Source organism: Mesoplodon densirostris, chromosome 17 (assembly GCF_025265405.1).
Source record: "Mesoplodon densirostris isolate mMesDen1 chromosome 17, mMesDen1 primary haplotype, whole genome shotgun sequence".
Classification (NCBI taxonomy): Eukaryota; Metazoa; Chordata; class Mammalia; order Artiodactyla; family Ziphiidae; genus Mesoplodon; species Mesoplodon densirostris.
The window spans coordinates 392,743-415,345 of NC_082677.1; the positions used below are offsets into that span (position 1 = coordinate 392,743).

At 40.1% G+C, this 22,603-nt stretch overlaps 1 protein-coding gene across 1 annotated transcript in view; it reads right to left on the reverse strand.

Annotated features, from left to right (window-relative positions):
• PSPC1 (paraspeckle component 1) overlaps positions 1–22,603 on the reverse strand; it is a 60,229-nt gene that overhangs the window by 28,334 nt on the left and 9,292 nt on the right. The window contains exons 3-5 of the mRNA XM_060080046.1: positions 17,957–18,052; positions 14,750–14,946; positions 7,021–7,105 (exon numbers count right to left, since the gene is read on the reverse strand). Of these exons, the coding sequence (XP_059936029.1) occupies positions 7,021–7,105; positions 14,750–14,946; positions 17,957–18,052 (378 nt within the window). The remainder of the gene's footprint in view (positions 1–7,020; positions 7,106–14,749; positions 14,947–17,956; positions 18,053–22,603) is intronic.

The window sequence follows — 22,603 nt, forward strand, 5'->3', positions numbered from 1 at the left end:
GGAACAACAACTACAAAACAAACAAAAAAGGTATGTATGTGCAGGATTACTATTAAATCATAATTAGTTACAATATGATTAAGAGGGAAAACCTACAAAATAATATTAAAGTAATAGTCTGACATTATACTGACATTTAAATCAATGCAAACTCAAATATATATGCTCTCCACTCAAAAGCAAAAAAGTAATTTAAATAGCGAAGACTATATAATGCTGATGCCCCCTCAGCAGGTCTCATTTTCCAGGCTACTCTTATAAGCACCCTTTTACACCAAGTATAGATACTTGGTTGTTGTTGTTTTGTACACCAAACACAATACCTGAACTAAAAGAAATGGCATTTTCACCCACAGCCAGCAAGAAAACAGGCTGTTAGGACTTCATATCAGACCATGTGCAAGTAACAAGACAATGTTCCTAAGGTATTTCAAGTAAAATCTAGACTATTTTGAGATATCTAAGTCCCCAGTATACAACTCTATTCAAGGAAACAGAATATTCCAATAAACCGGTTAATCCATTTCTAGTACATTAACACACTCATAAATTTTATGGCTAAGAAAATACTTTCATGTTCATACACTGCTGAAAATGTACATAGTGACAGCAAAAATTCCCTTATTCAAAAACTCTAAGGCCACATGTGTTTTTCCGACTTTAAAAAGGGTTAATATACTATTATGATATCCCCAGTAGGATCTATTATGATATCCCAGCAGTACCCAATAATCAACACCATTAATACTTCTGTAATAAGATGAACATTCACATTCTACGAATATAACAAAGGTTTGGCATGACCACAACGTAAAACGGGTCAGGTTTTGCATCAAACAGGCTCATGTCAGATCTTGCCACTAAATGATACTCAAAGCTTTTTGGTCTTCAAGGTTGCAAAAATGACTTTGTTGAGGACCAACGTGTAGCAAACAATTTTATGTGTGCAAATCCATTTCCAGTAAACTAAACAGAAATATCTATACATGTGTGCAAGAATGTATACACACAGATACAAGACTGTACATTAATTAAAGGCAAAAGGTTGAAGACATTCAATTACAAATGACGGACAAGGAACACAATACAACCATTACGAAGAGGCAGATTTGCATTTACTGACATGAAACAATGTCTAAGGTACAGTGTCAGAAAAAAGGCAAGCAAAAACCATCTAAAAACCATTTGTACGAGCAGAGAAGAGAGTATGAGAGCTTCTATCACACTGGGGATAATCTGGGGAGACAAGAGCATTTGCCCTTTTCTTTTGTACACATACGTATCATGTGAGTTTTTTTAAACATGTATTGCCATAACATTTTTAATTTAAAAGATATTTTAAATAAAATTTATAATGTACTTCTCCCCACTGTTAGAGCAATTTTTTTCTGATAAAATGTGAGACTACATTTATATCTGAAGAAAAAATATGGTAAAAAGGTATAAAATCACTTTAAACATTTGCTATTTTTTTCTTCCACTCCATTGTCTATAAATTCCTGAGTTTCTACTTTATTTTGTGATTACACCACACTGACAATTCCATAATATAAATTTACAGACAACATATAGGAACATTCCCTACTGTACATGTTTGCTTTTAATTTTTTTCCTTCCACAAGATGCTTTAACAATTATATTTATATTTAATGTCTCTTTGGATCAAGGATAATTTCCCAGGTTATATTCACAAATGAAACTAATAAGTAAAGAAGCATGACGAATTTTAACACCCTTCATGTTATACTTAATTGGAAACTGATAAAACCTCCATTTTACAATTTATTTTAATTGGAAGCCCACTAATTGTCTATTTTAATAGGACTTTGAAACCTGAGAGGCTCTAGGCACTAAGCTATGATACGACTGATATAAAAATGTCCTGCTCTTTGTTCCAGTCCAGCACTATGGCCTCCACACCCACCAAAGGCCTCAGTCCATCTGATGATCTTTATACTTTGTCAAACGACATAAAAAGGGAAAGAATGGATGGATGGGTAGATGAGTGAGTAGGAGGGAGGAAGGAAAGAAGAGAACAAATGAACAAGCACCAAGTGGGCCAGTCACAGCCTGAACCAGCCCACCTAAGCCCTGTCCGCCTGCACGGTCACAGCCCCTGAAGAAGTGACCCACGAAAACTTATTTGTAGCACTGAAATGAAAACCAGAAAATTTTGTATACTCCAAATTATTTGATTTCTTTCAAATATATTTTCTTAAGCAGTTTTTTCAGTCTTCCAACTAAGGTAAACAAAAAGGCCGTGTCCAGACTCCCTGGCTGACTCACGTGGTAGCCTCTTGAGTCAGACCAACCTCTGCAAACTGCTACATTTTTATTTGCTTTGTGCTGCAAGGGCAGGATATATATATATATATAGATAGATAGATATAGTGTGTGTGTGTGTGTGGTATGAGGACCTCTCACTGTTGTGGCCTCTCCCATTGCGGAGCACAGGCTACGGACGCGCAGGCTCAGCAGCCATGGTTCACGGGCCCAGCCGCTCCGCGGCATGTGGGATCTTCCCGGACCAGGGCATGAACCCGCGTCCCCTGCATCAGCAGGCGGACTCTCAACCACTGCACCACCAGGGAAGCACCAAGCAACCAATATTTCAATTATGAAACAAGTAACCTATTAAAAATTCCAGTAAGTACTGCGTTCTATTTTGTGCGCTTCACTTTCTTTTTAATAATCTGATCATGTTTCCAACTAATGTCTGCCTCCCTCCCAGATTACCTAAGTGCCACACCAGCAGAGCTTGTGTCTTTTGTTTTCCACTGTATCCCCAGTCCTAGAGTCCTCTTTTTCATTTTTTTATTTCCAACTAATTTTAAACTTACAGAAAAGTTGCAAAAATAGTACAGAGTTCCTATATCTCCCTCATGCGGCATCCCCTAATATTAACATCTTCCATAACCGTAGTACAATTATGAAAACCAGGAATTCACAATGGTACACTGCTACAGTTCAACTCTAGGTCTTACTCAAATTTCACCAGTTTCCCCACTATGTCCTTCTTCTGTTCCAGGACCCTATCCAGAATCTCACATTGCATTTAGTTATTATTTCTCTTTAGTCTCCTCGAGTCTGTAACACTTCAGTGTTTCTTGGTCTTTCATGACCTTGATACTTTTAAAGAGAACTGATTATTTTGTACAGTGTCCTTCAATTTAGGTTTGTCTTAAGTTTTCTCACGACTAGCATAAGGTTATGAAGCTTTGGCAAGAAAACCACAGAAATGACAATGTATGCTTCTGGGTGCATCATATCAAGGGGTTCCTGGTGTCCGTGTCTTATTAAGGGTGATACGAACCTAAACACTTGGTAATGGTGGTATCTGCTGGGCTTCTCCACTTCAAATTTACTATGTTTCCATTTGTACCTCATACAAATTTGAGACTCCACAAATCCTGTATCCCAAGTTTTGTGCAACAACCTTAGCACCTACTGGGAAATCTTGAATGAAACAACTATAGTGCCTCATTTTATTGCCCTTCCCAAAAACTGCATATTGCTTTTGCACACTGAAGTTTTGTGCCAACCCTATATTGTCAGATGGTTAGCATTTTTTAGCAAGAAAGTATTTTTAATTAAGGTACACACATTGTTTTTTAAGACATCATGCTATTGAACACTTAAAACACTACAGTACAGTATAAAGGTAGCTTTTATATGCACTGTGAAACAAAAAAACTCACTTTATTGCAATATATTGTGCTGGTCTGGAACCAAACCCACAGTATCTCCAAGATGTGCCTGTATTACTGCAGTATTCACCCACTGGTAATTTTTCTCTCAGACTCATTTCACATTTATTATTTGGAATTCTACTTCTAACAACTAAGGAAGAGTTGTCAATTCTCCCATTTACTTACTCATTAAATAACTTCTATCAGCACAAACTCATGGATATTTACTTTATTCAACAGTGTAAAATCTAATACTACCATTTTTTATTTTGTTGTTGAAACTGTTCCAACTTTGGCCCTTAGGAGCGCCTTCAGTTTGGCTCCTGTGTTCTCTCAACGTGCCTTAGCCTTGTTCAAGTACTTTGCTTCTCTCTGACACAAGATTTGTCAGGCTCATCTTGGACTTTTCAATCCTGGAATCAACCACTTCTCCAAAAAGCCCTGGTTCCCTTTATTGGAGAATGGTGCTCAGAAACAACAATCTGGGCATCAGATGAGCTCATTGTTCCTGAGGCATCACTGCTTCTGGATGGACAGGGCTAGGAAATATGTATATGTATATGAACCGATGTATATATACACATCTATATTTCTGTATCTGTCTAGATTAAATGCCACTCAGTTCATACTGATACTTAGATTCCCCATTGAACATCACAGGAGTCATTTTAATTTTAGCCTTTCTCCCTTCTTTCTTTCTCCAACAATGAGAAACCTGGTTCATATTAATCTGTACTAATACATTCACTTAAAAAAGTATATACATTATTTTCAATAAAGTCTTGATCAAAGAGAGAAAAAAAGTATATAGTTTCAGAACTGCAAATCTATATCCCTATGAGAAATACACTTACTAACTAGATTACAGAATTTACATATTGTTCTTGCCACTAGCCTATAGTATGCAATCAAGATATGGTTTTCCAAAGTTATTTAGGTCCCTTACTTTCTTCCCCATCTCCTTCCAGTGTGACAGCGCTGTCCATCTATATATAATATAGTTAAGTTCATCTGTTATATTTTTATACCCTACTTTGGGTTCTCCCACATTGATTGTTTTTTTCTTGGTTTGTTTTTGTTTTTCTTTTTGTTGACTGAAGTACAGTTGATTTACAATGTTAGTTTCAGGTGTACAGCGAAATGATTCAGTTATACATATATATTCTTTTTCATATTCTTTTCCATTATGGCTTATTACAGGATATTGAATATAGCTCCCTGTGCTATACAGTAGGACCTTGTTGTTTATCCATTCCATACATAGTAGTTTGCACCCCACATTGTTTAGTTTTAATTACTTATTATTTTAGCACACTAGTATAGGGCACTAATCTTAAAAGCCTACTTGTCAAGGATAAATGTAAGAGAAGAAAGCTGGATTCAGGTAGGTTTATGTTAGGGGAGAGGAGGTTTCCTTTTCTTTGTACAAGTAGAAGAGACTTTAACACATTTACATGAAGTGGAAAGAAGCAACAAGAAAGAAACTGAAAAAGGTCCCTCGTGTAAGAAGTTCATGGCGGGAGTTATTTACACCAGTGTTTCTCAAACTTTAGGATGCACCAGAGTCACCTGGAGGATTTACCAAAGCACAGGTGAATCAGCTTATGATTCAGTAGTTCAGAGGGAAGGCTTGAGACTTCCTAACAATCTCCTAGGTTAGAATGCTGATGCTGCCCGCCAAGTACCATAAATTGAGAATAAGTAGGTTAGAGTAAAATTAGAGTAGTACCAAGACAGAAATACACAAACGTTGGTATAATCGGGTATAAAGTTGGAAAAAACACACTAAAATATACAGTCTAGTACCTATCTCCTGACCGTGAAGACACTTCAAACTCATTAACAGTTTTTTACTTTCTTTATTTCCCATGAGCACCTAACTTCCTGTCACAAGCACTTACTACTTTTTTTTTTTTTTTTTGCGGTATGCAGGCCTCTCACTGTTGTGGCCTCTCCCATTGCGGAGCACAGGCTCCGGACGCGCAGGCTCAGCGGCCATGGCTCACGGGCCTCGCCGCTCCGCGGCATGTGGGATCTTCCCAGACCGGGGCATGAACCCGCATCCCCTGCATCGGCAGGCGGACTCTCAACCACTGCACCACCAGGGAAGCCCAAGCACTTACTACTTTTACAGCACTTCCAAAACAAAAGTTTAAGTTTGCTTTAATCTATCATAGCTTTGTTTATAACAATTCCTAATTATGACTTTTTTTTTTTTTTTTTTTTTTTTTTTTGCGGTACGCGGGCCTCTCACTGTTGTGGCCTCTCCCGTTGCGGAGCACAGGCTCCAGACGTACAGGCTCAGTGGCCATGGCTCATGGGCCCAGCCTCTCCGCAGCATGTGGGATCTTCCCGGACCGGGGCACGAACCCGTGTCCCCTGCATCGGCGGGCGGACTCTCAACCACTGCGCCACCAGGGAAGCCCCTAATTATGACTTTTGAAACTTGTAAGAGTAATACTTATCTCATATTTTACAACTGAATATTGCAGTTACAAGAAAAGCTGTTAATTTTTGTTTCTATATCTTGGATCAACTACTCCCTTAAACTTCCTTACTTAACCTAAAAGATTTTAAGTTGCCCATCACAGTTCTCTATTATGTACTGAGATCTTTAATGCCCATACCCTTTTTACCATGGATTCCAGATATCATTTTTAAACAAATTATCACAAGTACAAAAATGCTTAATGGCATTCAGAGTAGTAGTATACACATGAAAAAAAACTCAGATCAATGCAAATGTATCCATCTCTGGAAAAATGGCCCCGTAAATAAATCCTGATGCAGTCTTACAATAAATTATACGAAATAATGCCTAAGCCCTTTATGTAAGCTCACACTGTCTGTAAAGTGTCCATAATCAGCTATATAAAACATAGAATAGGGGCTTCCCTGGTGGCGCAGTTGTTGAGAGTCCGCCTGCCGATGCAGGGGACACGGGTTCGAGACCCAGTCCGGGAAGATCCCACATGCCGCTCCGCGGGCCCGTGAACCATGGGCCCGTGAGCCATGACCGCTGAGCCTGCGCGTCCGGAGCCTGTGCTCCTCAATGGGAGAGGCCACAACAGTGAGAGGCCCATGTAACGCAAAAAAAAAAAAAAAAAAAAAAAACACAACATAGAATAACAAAGATTTATGTTATCTCAAAGATTTATGTTATCTTCTGGAGTAATTCCCTAAATCTGGTCAGAAATGGACAATTTTGGTTTTCTTCCCTGTATTTTCCAAGTTATATAACTTGTTGATAACAGGCATTGGGAGTTTTATTCATAACATACATAATGAAACTTACATATATTCACGTATATGTTATAATGATGTTCTTTACCTCAGTTGTATTTGCTTCCGTTTTTGCAGCTCTTGGTTTCTGAGTTCTTCTAAGCGTCTGAGTTCCTCTTGACGCCTCATTAAATCTACAAGATATTGATTACAGATTAATATTTTTAGCTTCCCCTTCTGTATTTTTATATTCATAAGCAAATAGATCCTCTATGACTGGCAATATATGTAGTAACTTATTCATACTCATGCACCTAGCTTCTCTTTTTGTCTATCACATCATTTTACAGTGAAAGATTATAAGCTGTGTAATAAATTAATATCACTTCTGGGCCCATTTCTTTATGTGTATGAAGAAAATAATAAATCCATCCTTATATTAAGAAATTAAAATGGGTAGTAACTGTTTTAACACAGGGCCTGGAACATATTAAAAACAGAATAGTAGTTACATTTTCATTTACATAGTTTTGTTTTTTTTTTTTTTTTTTTTTTCTTTTTGCGGTATGTGGGCCTCTCACTGTTGTGGCCTCTCCCGTTGCGGAGCACAGGCTCCGGATGCGCAGGCCCAGCGGCCATGGCTCACGGGCCCAGCCGCTCCGCGGCATATGGGATCCTCCCAGACCGGGGCACGAACCCGTATCCCCTGCATCGGCAGGCGGACTCTTAACCACTTGCGCCACCAGGGAGGCCCTCATTTACATAGTTTTAAACAAATTAGAATTTTTTTCAGCAGCAAGCTCAAAGCCCAAAAAGATGCCTTGAGAACCATCAGCAGAGGGCACGTAAGAACCAGACCAAACAGTACAGATAATGAGATAGGACATGGCATAAAACTCAAAAACATCCCTCCCAACACAATCAGCAGGTTTCCTCCTGCATCAAGTCTGTATCGTATGAAGGAGGGCAATGAGGAGATAGTTCCTGAAAGGGGAAAAGGGCTGAACACTGATGTGAACAAGACCACTTTAAACAGGACGAGCATTCCCACTGTCACCAACCCGTGTCACATCATCAAGAACAGGGGTTCCACTGCAGAATAAGATAATGAAAGATACATTTGTTTTGCACATCTGAGAAGCAGTGGATAAACTTCCCAAGTATTAAAACTCTTTGTACTATCTTACCAAATTACATGTGCACGCATGCATAAAATATATACATACACATATACAGATATATGAATACCCTGAATAACACAAGTATTGGTTGTTTTTATTTTCTTTTTCTATAATCATGTTACCTGAAATTTCTAAAATGAACATATATTATCTTAATTGAATGTTTAATAAATTGCTATATTCAGAATTCATTTAACATAATACTTAACAGTTAAAGTTAATATTTCATGTGCCAATAACTCTAAACATTTTAACCATAACAACACAGGCATCATAATTATAACAAGGTATTATCCTCCCTACAGATTGAATTATGTATTAATTATGTCAAAGAAAAAAGATCCAGACAGATTATAAATGTGCTCTAGCCATCCAGCCACTACATGGTTCAACTGGGATGTATAGCCAAATCTATCCTTATTGCAAAGCTCTTTCCAAAATGCCAGCATTGCAAACCTGGCTGTTCAGCCTCAACTGAGAAACTTAAAAAAAAAAAATTTTTTTTAAGATTTTCGGACTCTGCTCAGGAAAGTCTGCTTGGTATATGGGATAGGAACCAGGTGATTCTGATAACATGCCAGTTGAGAAAACATTTAGCTATCTTTTTTTTTTTTTGGTACGCGGGCCTCTCACTGTTGTGGCCTTTCCCGTTGTGGAGCACAGGCTCTGGACGCGCAGGCTCAGCGGCCATGGCTCATGGGCCTCGCCGCTCTGCGGCATGTGGGATCTTCCCAAACCGGGGCACGAACCCGTGTCCCCTGCATCAGCAGGCGGACTCTCAACCACTGAGCCATTTAGCTATCTTAAAACCCAAACATGACTACAATTAAGTTCAAACATTTTTACCATTAGCTGTCAACACTGACTGCTCATTAGAATTACTTAAGTACCTTTTAACCACAGACCAATTAAATCAAAATCTCTTGGGATGTGGACCAGATATGAGTATTTTTTTTTGAAGCTCCCTAGATGACTCCATTCTGCAACCAACATTGAGACCGCATAACTACCGTATAATTTCTATAGTTGGCGAGAGTTGTAAAGACCAAAAATATACTATCTATTTATATTCCTAAGGGGAAATGCTTCAATAAGCCAAAGCATGGGAAGTATCTTACTATCATTAATTACCCAAGAAAGTCAATACAGTGCATCCTGTAACAGTTTTATTATTGATTTTGGAGGTTAGCTGTTCTTAAATCAGGGGCACATATAGTAATAAATGTAAAATTATATTTTCCTCCATGAAAAGGAATAGGAAAAGAACATGAATGTTTTCTGACACCTGGATCTTCTCCTTTTAAGCTGGGCCAGTTAAGACAGGTGCTTTAACGTCTCAGATCGTGCTTTCTCACCAGTAACATGGGTATGATAATTAGCTCAGAGGATCTGACAATCAAATCATCAGATAAGCACATTATCTAACAGTCATGAGGAACACTATCAACTTAAAACAAAACTACCATTTTACATCTTCCAAATTATTTCCTTTAAGTTGCTAATATCCAGAGTTCCTGAAATTTCACTAAAGCTTATATATTTGTATACTGCCATGATAATATTCTTCTGGAGGAAAATATTACCCAAAAAACATGTAACCTGAGGTGCTTTTTATACTTTAACCCAGTAAATCACACTCATAGGAATTTTTCTTATAAAAATAATCCAGGAATTCCCTGGCAGTCCAGTGGTTAGGACTTGGTGCTTTCACTGAAGGGGCCCAGGTTCAACCCTGCCGGGGAACTAAGATCGTGCAAGTCGCACGTGGCCAAAAAAAAAAAAGAAAAATCCAAAGACAGCCACAGACATAAAATATCAGCTGCAGCACTACTCACTACTAGACCAAGTAACATTTAAAACTGCGTACCTAACAGACATAAAACTGTATCTATAATTTCAATCGATCATAAATACGGGTACAGCGAAAAGGGAATAGAGGGGAATATGGACAAATTTTAAGTCTGATTTGCTAGACCGTAGGAAAGTGTTCTCTCAATGTGATATCCTTCAAGTCATGAAGACTAAACATATGCTCTCTGATCTAACACAGCTCCTTCCTCGAAATATAAGAACTGAATTGAAAGGGCACATCTGGTCCCAAGAAAAGTATGATGGTGTACAGTAAGATACATCTGGGATATAAGACTGGACAGATGGAAAGATGTAATAAAACAAGTATAGTAAAATGTTAGTAACAAAATCTAAGTATTAAATACCTTAAAATTCTTTGAACTTTTTTTTTTTTTTTTTTTTTTTGGCCACACCATGCAGCTTGTGGGATCTTAGTTCCCCAACCAGGGATCGAACACACCCCCTCTGCAATGGAAGCGCAGAGTCCTAAAAACTGGACCACCAGGGATTTCCCCTCTTTCAACATTTTTATGTTTAAAATTTCTCATAACAAAATATTTGGGCGGAAAACATATCCTGGATAAGTTACTGAACCTTAAAAGAATTCATATGGAAGCCTGTTAAAAGGATCAAGTCACAAGAAGGGAAAAAAAATCCAGGTTTATCTCAGACTTTCCCACAGAAACATACTATCAAGTACTTAAGAAAGGGGAGAAAGAAGCATGAATTTTACACCATTCAAGAGAGGGTTTAAAGTAGAAGATCATGAGGACTTCTCTGGTGGCTCAATGGTTAAGAATCTGCCTGCCAATGCAGGGGACACAGGCTTGAGCCCTGGTCCGGGAAGATCCCACATGCCGCGGAGCAACTAAGCCTGTACGCCACAACTACTGAGCCTGCGCTCTAGAGCCCACAAGCCACAACTACTGAAACCTGCATGCCTAGAGCCCATGCTCGGCAACAAGGGAAGCGACTGCAGTGAGAAGCTCGTGCACCGCAACCAAGAGTAGCCCCCGCTAGCAGCAACTAGAGAAAGCCCACGCGCAGCAACGAAGACCCAACACGGCCAAAAATAATAAATTAATAAATTAAATTAATTTTTTAAAAAGATATTTAAAGAAACTATACTTCTATTATTTATCAGTACAGAAAGATACATAAAATATAAAATCCACCGATAGAGGACAGAGTAATAGCAAAATGAATGGCAGTTCTATTGAGTTATATCATTACAGTAACAAAGGTAATACAAAAACAACCATAATGAAAATTCAGGAACTGCCTCCTATACTGATGATCAAAAACAGATAGTGAAGCAAAAAAATAACCTGTATTAAGTATAATGGGATTTGGATCTAGAAAGGACTACATAAACAGCAGTAAGATAGAAATGAAGCAATTGTTAAAAGGAACTGGTGTGTCCAGTAAGAATCAACATTTACAAAAATTTGCTAAGATATATACATATTCACTGCAGCACCGTTTTTACTAACAAGCTGGAAAGAGACATAGACATCAATTAAAAGAGGATGAGCAGGGGCTTCCCTGGTGGCGCAGTGGTTGAGAGTCCGCCTGCCAATGCAGGGGACACGGGTTCGTGCCCTGGTCCGGGAGGATCCCACATGCCGCGGAGCGGCTGGGCCCATGAGCCATAGCCGCTGAGCCTGCGCGTCCGGAGCCTGTGCTCCGCAACGGGAGAGGCCACAACAGTGAGAGGCCCGCGTACCACAAAAAAAAAAAAAAAAAAGAGGATGAGCAAAACTAATTATAGCCATTTAACAGAGTATCATTCAGTCATTTAAAATATGAAGCAGATCTATATGTACACACTTATACAGAAAGCAAAATAGCAAGGAGCAAAAAAGATAAAAAGGATCTTCTTGGTTATAAATAAATACACACACACACACATCTACTGACATATGCATGATTTTTTTTTATTAAAGGATACAGAAGCAACTTAAAATACAGAAGAAACAAAGACTCCTATAAGAAAGCAGAAGGCGGGGCCAGGGAAAAGGAGAGTTTTCTGTGCTGTCTGAGCTTTCCATTTCCAAGATAGGTCAACTGGAGAGCCCTGTGTCTCTGCAGAGCCAAAGAACTAAGATTACTTCACGTCGCTCCCCAACCTGAACACACCCTTAGAAACGCTGGATAAAATACAAAATCGTAGAACAAAAGAGAAGATTGTAAATTTTTTAAAAATTTTTAAACAAATTAACACTGAAACGAATTTATCACCTGCAGACTTTTGCTGAAATATAGGATGTACATCAGGAGAAGTAAACCCAGAAGCAAGGACTAAGATACACTAAGCAATGTGCTTTTCTAACATTATAAACCAAAAACTGTTAACAGGGGTTATAAATAAACACACAAAAAGCAATAAAATGAAAGCTCATAGGAAATAACTACAAAGTTACTCTGCTTCGAAAGTCAAAACTCCCTTAGGGGTGAGGCCAAGTTTTCTAAGCGCTCTCGAGAGCTCTAAAGAAATGTTGTGCTTTGTCATCACCACATCCTCAGTACCTCACATGGTGTCTTCTACAACCAACATTCAATATGGGTTCAAGTAATGACTGCTATACTACTGCCTGTTGGTAGCAGCAACAAATACCTTTCAGCGCCCATGTTTACACATCTAATCACGTTACGTCCTAACTGAGGCATGACCGTAGATAGCGGGAAAGCCAAGTGGCAAAGCGCACGGCAGGCTGAGAGCTGAGAACAAGTCATACTGGACAGAAGTGCTAGAGCAACCATGAGGCCGGGGAAATCAACATGTGTTTACTTTCCCGGTTGATTTTGGTGTGTAGCCGATTTTTTTTTTTTTTTTTCGGTCATGAGGGGCGACGTGAGGTGTCTTAGTTCCCCGACCGGGTACTGAACCAGGTCCCCTGCAGTGGAAGAGCAGAGTCTTAACCACTGGACCACCAGGGAAGTCCCTGGCCAAATTTCTGAATCATAAACTCTTAAGGCTGGATCAACTTGAAGCTCTCTCTTCCAGGTCTAAGCAGCCTATGATTCTAAAAGTTTATCTTAAATAACAATTTTCAAATTTCTGCAAGAGACCTAGTATAAACATAACTAGTTTAAACATATTAGTATATGATATGAATGACTTCAATTTTATTAGAAAAAGAGTGTTTTACAGTTTATAGAAACGCTAGGTTTACGGTCCAAATGAAACCAGAAATGTCTGACTAGTTTCTAGCGTTTGCTGAGTTTGTTTTAACTTATTTGGCATCAGCGCAATTATTCAGTGACTTGACCTTAATTGCTCAATTGCTCAATAAACATTTATTGAACAGTTAAAAAAACAAAACAAAACACAACAAAAAAAACGAACCTGGATTTTACCCAAAAGGAAATGAGAATCTACCAAAAAGATTTAGAGATGAATGATGATCAAATTTTCACTTTTTAAAGAAATACTGGCTCTAGTATAAAGAATACTTTAGGGACTTCCCTGGTGGCACAGTGGTTAAGAATCCGCCTGCCAATGCAACAACTACTGAGCCTGCGCTGTAGAGCCCGCGAGCCACAACTACTGAGCCCATGTGCCACAACTACCGAAGCCCACGTGCCTAGAGCCCGTGCTCCGCAACAAGAGAAGCCACCGCAATGAGAAGCCCACGCACCACAACGAAGAACGGCCCCCACTCATCACAACTAGGGAAAGCCCACGTGCAGCAACGAAGACCCAACGCAGCCATAAATAAATAAATTTACTTAAAAAAAAAAAAAAAGAAGTCTGCTGCAGAAATCGGGCAGCTGTCTGCGGCGCCGTGACCTCTGGGGGCAGCCAAGAGAAGGTACATAGAACTTTACTGAAGTGCTAAGTTAAAAAAACAAGTGCAAAAAATTTAAGAGCAAAATAGAAAGCAATCAGATGCTTTAAGAAATACAAAATGTGGGGAATTCCCTGGGGGTCCAGTGGTTAGGACTGCATGCTTCCACGGCAGGGGGCACCGGCTGGATCCCTGGTCAGGGAACGAAGATCCCACAAGCTGCGCAGCATGGCCAAAATAAATAAATTAATTTAAAAAAAAAAAGAAATCCAAAATTTTATGGATAATGGAAGAGATGAGTAATAGGAAGAACCAGAAAAAGTTACTTGGAGAATTAACAGGAAAGAAGAAAGGGTAGAGATAAACAACATAGACAGGGATAAAAAGAAACCTAGAAACAGGACTGGGAAGAAGTCAGCTTCTGAGCTATACTGAAGCAGCCTGTCGTGTTAGGTATCTGACCACTGAACGCGAGTGCATGTTATGTCATGTGTAACACCTGCTATGAGTGCTCTTAAAAAGTCAGTTAGCTCGGCCTCAAGTGTTCAAAATGTTCTTGCCAAATACTCAGAAGTTAGTGTTCCTGAATTCCCATACCCAACAGCACACATGAATCTTTTTCACCTCTGCCAAGGAATATCCATCTGTAATCTTTTGACATGTAGTAAGAATCTTAAATAGCCAGCATTTGCCATAATTCTTCTTTCCACCAAACAAAATCTTGATATGTGACTTTATGCCACAACTACATACCAAGAATCATCCCACTGGGCTTCTCTTTGCCAGCAGAAGCGTGTACTCACTTCTGGCAAAAGTTAACAACCTTATTAATCACCTCCAACAATACTACTTATGAAGGTAACTTATTTTTAATAAGTTTTTTTTCCTAAGGAAGTTCTCTCACAAAAGTGAAATGTTTCTTTCTAGCATTTTCATTTTCAACTGTCTCTAAACCCCTAACTAGCGACTTAGTAATTGGTGTCAACGGGGACACCTACACGGAAACGCGCCTTACCTTGCCGCATGAGCATCAGCTGGTGCTCGTGCCGGGCCGCTTCCATTTCCGCCTCCAGTTTCTCTTTGGCTTCTCGGATGTTTCTATCAACCTGCTCACGCTGCTGCTTCTCCATTTCATCCAGAGCCTTCCAGCGAGATGCATACTCAAATTCAAACGTCCCAGGCTGAGCAAAACGCGGCGGTTGTTCTCTTTCCCTAAGTTTACAAGGAAAGACACACAGAAATGTTATGTTTCAAAGGTAAAATGACATGTAAGAACAACAAACACTACCATTCACTGAGCTATTACAATGTTCATGGCGCTGTTGACAAGTACCCTCCATGAAATATATCACGGCAACATTGTCAAGCACGTTTTAACAAGCCTAAGTTTCAGAAACTGCCCAAAGATGCCCAACTAATTAGTAAGGGCACCAGGATTCAAACCTAGGCAATCTGATGCTACAATCTGCATTCCCCTAATTAACACTTCCAATAAGGCCTTCCTGGTTTTCACTCAATAATTTTATATAAGGCAGTCTGCAACATATGACCCAAATGTCCCTTAAGTTAATTAGATGAAGTCAGATTTTTCTCTCTAAAAGTATAACTTTTAGGGGTAGTAATACAAGCAGATACAGTTAACTGTTATGTACCAGGTTCACTGGCTAGGCCAAACACTATAGGCTTAATTTATTACAATCGGCTTAATACCTATTTGCCTTGCTAGACTATAAACTCATTGAGTACATGAAATTTGTTAACCACTGTAAGTACCTAGCACATATCTAGCACATTGTACACATTTAGTATTTATTTCTTTGAATGAATGAATAAATGACCGAAAAAATTTAAGACCTGTGAATGTACCTGACAGTCAAAGAAATTCTTCAGTTATTCAAAAGTACTGATAAAAACATAATTCTCACTCATCAATAAAAGTACAGATGGCTTGCAATCACAAATTTTAACTTTTATTTTGGGGTGGGGAGGGGAAGATGGTGGATGGGACAAAGTTGGGAGATAAAGGGAGAGGTTGTCACAGAGGGAAAACGTAGTGACAAGAAACAGCTGTGGGACTTCCCTGGTGGCGCAGTGGTGAAGAATCCTCCTGCCAACGCAGGGAACATGGGATCGAGCCCTGGTCCAGGAAGACCCCATGTGCCGTGGAGCAACTGGGTCCATGCGCCACAGCTACTGAGCCTGCGCTCTAGAGCCTGCAAGCCACAACTAGTGAAGCCCACGCGCCTAGAGCCCATGCTCTGCAACAAAAGAAGCCACCGCCATGGAAGCCTGCACACTGCAACGAAGAGCAGCCCCCACAGAGCAGCCCCCACTCGCTACAACTAGAGAAAGCCCACGTGCAGCAACAAAGAACCAACGCAGCCAAAGATAAGTAACTAAATTTATTAAAAAATAATAATAAGGCACCCATATTTGTCATTTAAATCAACTACAAGGAAAAACATCCATCTGCACTAAAATCAAAGAATGCTAATTAAAACATGCATAAAATGTCATTTTGAGCCTACACTCTCAAATCTTAAAATCATAACATCCATCTTCTGTCAGGACAAACAAAACTACTTTTATACATACACCCGTAAGTATAAATTGGTATAGTATTTGGGGAGAACCATCTGGCAGTATTAATCACAGTTAAATATGCATACCCTTTGATCTAAGCCATCATACCTCACTTTCTTGGTTTTAAATGGTATTTCTCACTACTTAATACGTCTTATAATCTTTGGCTCATTAATTACTGTATAGCCCCGCCACTAGAAACGTAAGCAGTGTGAGGGCAGAAACAGTTCTAAGATGCACTGGCAGCATCAAGAACAGTGCCTGGCACAAAGGCATTCCAATATTTGTTGAACTCACACACGCATATACTACAGGTTTGTTTTTTTTTTTCTTTTTGGCCACTCCATGCAGCATGTGGGATCTTAGTTCCCCAACCAGAGATGATCAAACCCACACCTCCTGCCTTGGAAGCACGGAGTCTTAACCACTGGACCGCCAGGGAAGTCCATTACAGTTTTATTTACTATAATAAATGAGTGACTGGTTAAGAACAATACAACATATTCATACAGGCAACTTACGCAAAAATATCTGAATCACACTGAGTGAAAAGTAATTGGAAAAGAATAATATATAACATTTTGAAAACAGGCTACTTTTCTTTTTCATCTTTAAGAAAAATTCTTAACTCTTTGCCAAGTTATTTAACTAGAACCTTCTCCACTCCACCCCTGCCAAAACGTCTCCTAACTCATGGCATTTCCCTGGTGGTCCAGTGGTTAAGACTCCACCTTGCAGTGCAGGGGACGCTGGTTCGATCCCTGGTCGGGGAACTAGGATACTACATGCCGCGGGGCAAGAAGCCCACGTGCCACAACTAGAGAGCCTGCGTGCCGCAACTACAGAGCCCACACACTCTGGAGCCCATGCACAACTATAAGGAAGCCCGCACACCGCAACGAGACCCCATGTGCAGCTACTAAGACCCAAGCAGCCAAAAATAAATAAATTAATTAATATTTCAAAAAGTCTCCTAACTCTTAATTCATAATACACCTGAAGCATACTAAATACAGAAATTTTCATATCTAAAATTCTCTGTTGGGGCTTCCCCGATGGTGCAGTGGATAAGACTCCGTGCTCCCAACGCAGGGGGCCCGGGTTTGATCCCTGGTCAGGGAACTAGATCCCACATGCATGCCACAACTAAGAGTTCACATGCCACAACTAAGGAGCCCACGTGACATAACTAAGGAGCTGGCGAACCGCAACTAAGGAGCCCACCTGAAACAACTAAGGATCCCACATGCTGGAACTAAGGAGCTGCCGAGCCGCAACTAAAAGAGCCTATGAGCTGCAACTAAGGAGCCCACCTGCCACAACTAAGAGCCGGTGCAACCAAATAAATAATAAATATTTTTTAAAAAATTCACTGTTTCTCTGGCATAAATACTACTGACAGTATCCTCTTACCTACCCTATCCATGCCCCAGTTGTAAAAGTTGAGACTTCGAAGTCAAGTTAACATTTTACCAATATATACAAGAAAACTAGCATTCCACGTAGACCAGCCCACTCTAGTAACCAGACTATGACTAAACAGCACACCTTATAAACCAACAATACTCGATTACAAATGTGAAGTAACAAATACCCTTGAGAGCACATATCTAAATTATCTTTATTAGTAAAATCTTACTTATGATACTGCTGAGTTTTCTGCATTAGCTTCTCTGGCAAGCCATCTTCATCATCAAACTGCTCCATGGGCTCCACAATGACTGGACGAGGGGTCCTGGACAGATAAAAAGCATTAATAAGAATTAATACAGTATCAAGAATTAACGTCCTCCTAGAAATCTTTTATTGTAACTCCAAGATACATACTTGGAAAATTTCTTTCCTGAGAAAAATGTCTCAAATCAGTCAAAAACATTGGTTGCACAGACACAGGTGAATGTCCAAGTCAGAAATGAGTGCTTATTTTTAGAGCATGGAGTCTATTCAAGGTGACAGAAAAATACACCAACCACAAACCTGCGTGAGCACGATGCAGAAGAGCGAGTCCCCGACTCTCATCCTGTGTGTGTCGTCCTCATCCCCCCATCCCATCGCCTCAAATTCCCACCACTGCCAACCTGCCAGCCTCCCTCTCTGTCCAACTGGTCTTGTAAAGAAGTCTTTCTAAAACCCAAAGTGAGACCTAAAAGATTATCAGCCAAGAAAAAGGGAAGGGGGCGGGGCCAGAAGCAACACATTCAAGGAGGAAATGGGGTGGGGGGACAAGAGTGGATGATGACAAATCTGACCTGGAAACCCTCCTTTACTGTTTTCCAAAGGAAGGGAAAGCTCACTGAGGAAAGACAAGAAAGAGGAGTCACTGGACTAGATGATATACTGATATTTTAATATACTGATATTAAAACTTTCCTTGCTATCAGCCTCTCACCATGCAAACAGACTAAAATCTATTTATACTGTCTTCTGAACAGAGATGCTTCAGAGAGAAAAAAGTCACGGTTAATTTTTGCGGTGTTAACAGAGGAGCTAGAGAGGTGAGGGGGCTTTCGGGGTTCAGAATGCTTCCCTTTACAAATAAATAAAGGTCCAGAGATTAAGAGACTAAATCCTCCACTGTAGGGAAAGGAAAGATATAAAACGGTTATTTATAAAGCTATTCCTGGGCTAATGAAGACATTTTAGAGTGAAAATGAATTAGAAGCAGATGTGGAATACCTTGGGCTGATGAAGACAGCAAGATTAGAAACCTCAGATAAAATGCGTGGGAACCCGAAAGAAAAGGGACTCACAGGCCTCATTCTCCAGGGTGAGACCTCGTGTCCAACATGTAAAAACAGAAACATAAGAAAGAATACGTAAACACAGCCTCCAAGAGTACACATAACCCAGTGAGGTGTGAGAAAGCAGCCAAGAATTCCTGAACCCACCCAGCCCATAGGAGGATTTAGTATTCTAAGAGGACCCAAAGGGTCCCAGGGACAAAGTGAAGAAGATGCACTATATGGACCAGTTAACCACTGGAAGCCGTGGCAGGGCCACAATCATTCGAAGAGTAACAGAGGGGCTTCCCTGGTGGCGCAGTGGTTGAGAGTCCGCGTGCTGATGCAGGCGACATGGGTTCGTGCCCCGGTCTGGGAAGATCCCACATGCTGCAGAGCGGCTGGGCCCGTAAGCCATGGCCGCTGAGCCTGCGCGTCCGGAGCCTGTGCTCCGCAACGGGAGAGGCCACAACAGTGAGAGGCCCGCGTACCGCCAAAAAAAAAAAAAAAAAGTAACAGAGCCAGGTAAGAACTACACCTGAACCGAGGCCAGCAACGACTGAAACCTGCACCCTCCACTTCAACACCACAAGGCCACCACCACCCTAGAGAAAAATCAGAAGAGACCTCAAGAGGAAAATGTACTGGGGCTTCCCCAGTGGCACAGTGGTTAAGAATCCACCTACCAATGCAGGGGACACGGGTTCCAGCTCTGGTCTGGGAAGATCCCACGTGCCACAGAGCAACTAGGCCCTTGCATCCCAACTACTGAGCCTGTGAGCCACAATTACTGAGCCCGCACGCCACAACTACTGAGTCCACGCACCACAACTACTGAAGTCCACATGCCTAGAACCTGTGCTCCACAACAAAAGAAGCCACCACAATGAGAAGCCTGCGTACCACAACGAACAGTAGTCCCCACTCGCCGCAACTAGAGAAAGCCCACGGGCAGCAACGAAGACCCAACGCAGCCAAAAATAAATAAACAAAATTAAAAAAAATAATGCCAATGTCGTAACACAAAATGACATAAAAAATGACATTTTTGTCATTTGGGGAGCTCAAACAGATAAAAGGAAATAATAGACGTAAATACATTCAATGTGTGATCTTTGATTGCAAAAAATAAGTTATAAAACACATTATACTGTGACAATTATATTGTGGCTTTATTCATAGAAGATACATGCCAAGTACTGTTCAGGGGTCAAGTATGTTATCCATTGCTGACTCTTAAATGAATTAGCAAAGAAAAAACAAATTTGTACATATAGTGAAAAAACTATGACAAAATGCTAACAATCAGTGAGTGTAGATAACATTTATATTAACATTAAAGGATTGTTTTAAAAGGAAAACATCTTTCTCTAAACTGAAATTAAAACAGACACTTTTTCCTCCTTCTAAGGAAGCAACTCCAACATCATCTTTAGGGTATCAGTTGGAAAATAGTAAGAACAGACCACTATATCTTCATTGAAGTTAACCTGCAATGATCTTTAAAAAAACAAACAAAAAAAAAAAGGGAAAGGGAAAAAAATTGAAAAGTGAGCACCTATCATTATGCCTTCTCAATTCCTGTGAGCTCCAGGCATGAGCACTTCTGCTGCTCTAGGTGCGATTCTAATGTTTAAAGATGTGGACATACCTTTATTATCATAGGAGAAGCTTTCTAATTTCCCCTTTTTACTATTTTTCTGCCTCTTTTGTAATTTCAAAACAGCACAGATATATAATTTACACATACTTTTGCATACTGTGTAGTAATCATTATATATACTGTGTACAAGGTCATTTACCTAAACGCATGTGTAGTATACAACATTTTATGACAACTTAAAGGTATTTTCAAGAGAAATTTTGGTAACACAAGATGTCTACATTTAGAAACTAAATCCCTGTGATACCACTCCTATAAATCACTTGTATTACCTCAGATATCTGAGATACAGACAGTCCATCAGTAAATATTTGATTACCTAACAGGTACCAAGACTGCAGTTGGGGCTAGGGATACAATGATAAACAATCCCTGAAAGTCTTCTAGGAGACCCACCCCTTCCAAAAAAAGGAGTAAACAAAAGAACCATTTTAAGACCAAAGAAGAAAAAACGATGCTGTCAGAAAGAATAAGAGAGGCGCCACTGTAGATAACGCAGTCCAGAAAATCCTCTCCATAAAGCGACACTTCAGCTGAGACCAACTATTCAAACAGCAGAAAGAAGAGCATCCTGAGCTCCATGAGAATGTTTAACAACAAAGGACCTGAGCAAGGAGAGTCTACAGAAAGAAGAAACCACTCTACCTGCAGCACAGTATAAGAAGCAAGGGAGAGACTTCCCTGGTGGCACAGTGGTTACGAACCCGCCTGCTGACGCAGGGAACGTGGGGTTTGATCCATGGTCCAGAAGATAAGATCCCACATGCCGCAGAGCAACTAGGCCTGTGCGCCACAACTACCGAGCCTGCACTCTAGAGCCTGCGAGCCACAACTACTGAGCCCACGAGCCACAACTACTCAGCCCGCGCGCCTAGAGTCTCTGCTCCACAAGAAGAGAAGCCACAGCAAAGAGAAGCCCACGCACCACAATGAAGAGTAGCCCCCGCTCACCGCAACTAAAGAAAGCCCGTGCGCCGCAACGAAGACCCAATGCAGCCATAAATAAATTAATTTACTTAAAAAAAAAAAAAGAAGCAAGGGATTTGGCATCAGACTAAACTCCACCATTTATTTGTTGTGCCATCTTAAGCAAATTACTGAACATCTCTGGGCCAATTTTCTCACCTGAAAAATGGAACAAATAATAACCAGTGTTGTTCTGGAAATCCATGAAATAAGACACATAAAAAGTTCAACACCTTGCCCAGTCCCTCAAAATTGTTATAAATTATTCTAAAAGCTACCCGTAAGAATTAGTTAAATATTTACCAATGCCTGGCTATGACTTTAAAAAACAGCAATTAATCAAAGCCTGCAGTGGAAAAAACATACTAACCACACACCTTGCCTACTGCTTTAGTCCTTGCCTTCCTTCACGCTTTAAATAACTATTACAAGCTTACTATGTGGCCAAGAAATATTAGAATACAAATGTTAGAATTATAGTGTTAAGCCAAACAAAGTCCCTGCCCTAGTGGAGCTTATATTCTACCGCAGAGAAAGACATGCAAGTTAACACTAAGTGCTATGAAGAAAAATAAATTGGAGAGTAAAGCATCAGGCTATTTTAAGATAAAACAGTCAGCTTCCCTGAGGAGATAACATCTTAGCAAAATGTGAATAAAATGCAAGAGCAAGGCCCCTGGTGATCTGGAGAGAGAGCATCTCTAAGCAAAGGGAACAAGACCCAAGTCTCTGAGAGAACAAGTTGGCAGAGCTGTAATTCATGCTACATCTGCTATAAAACAGCTTTAGCACAAATGCTTAACTGTCAAAAACAAACTGAAAAATGCTTTACAAATCACCAAACGAAGCTCCTTGGGGCCAGGAAACAATTTTTACATTGTCTTTGTATCCAATTCCCCAAACCCTAAAATATTTGAATGATCCCAATCCACAGTAC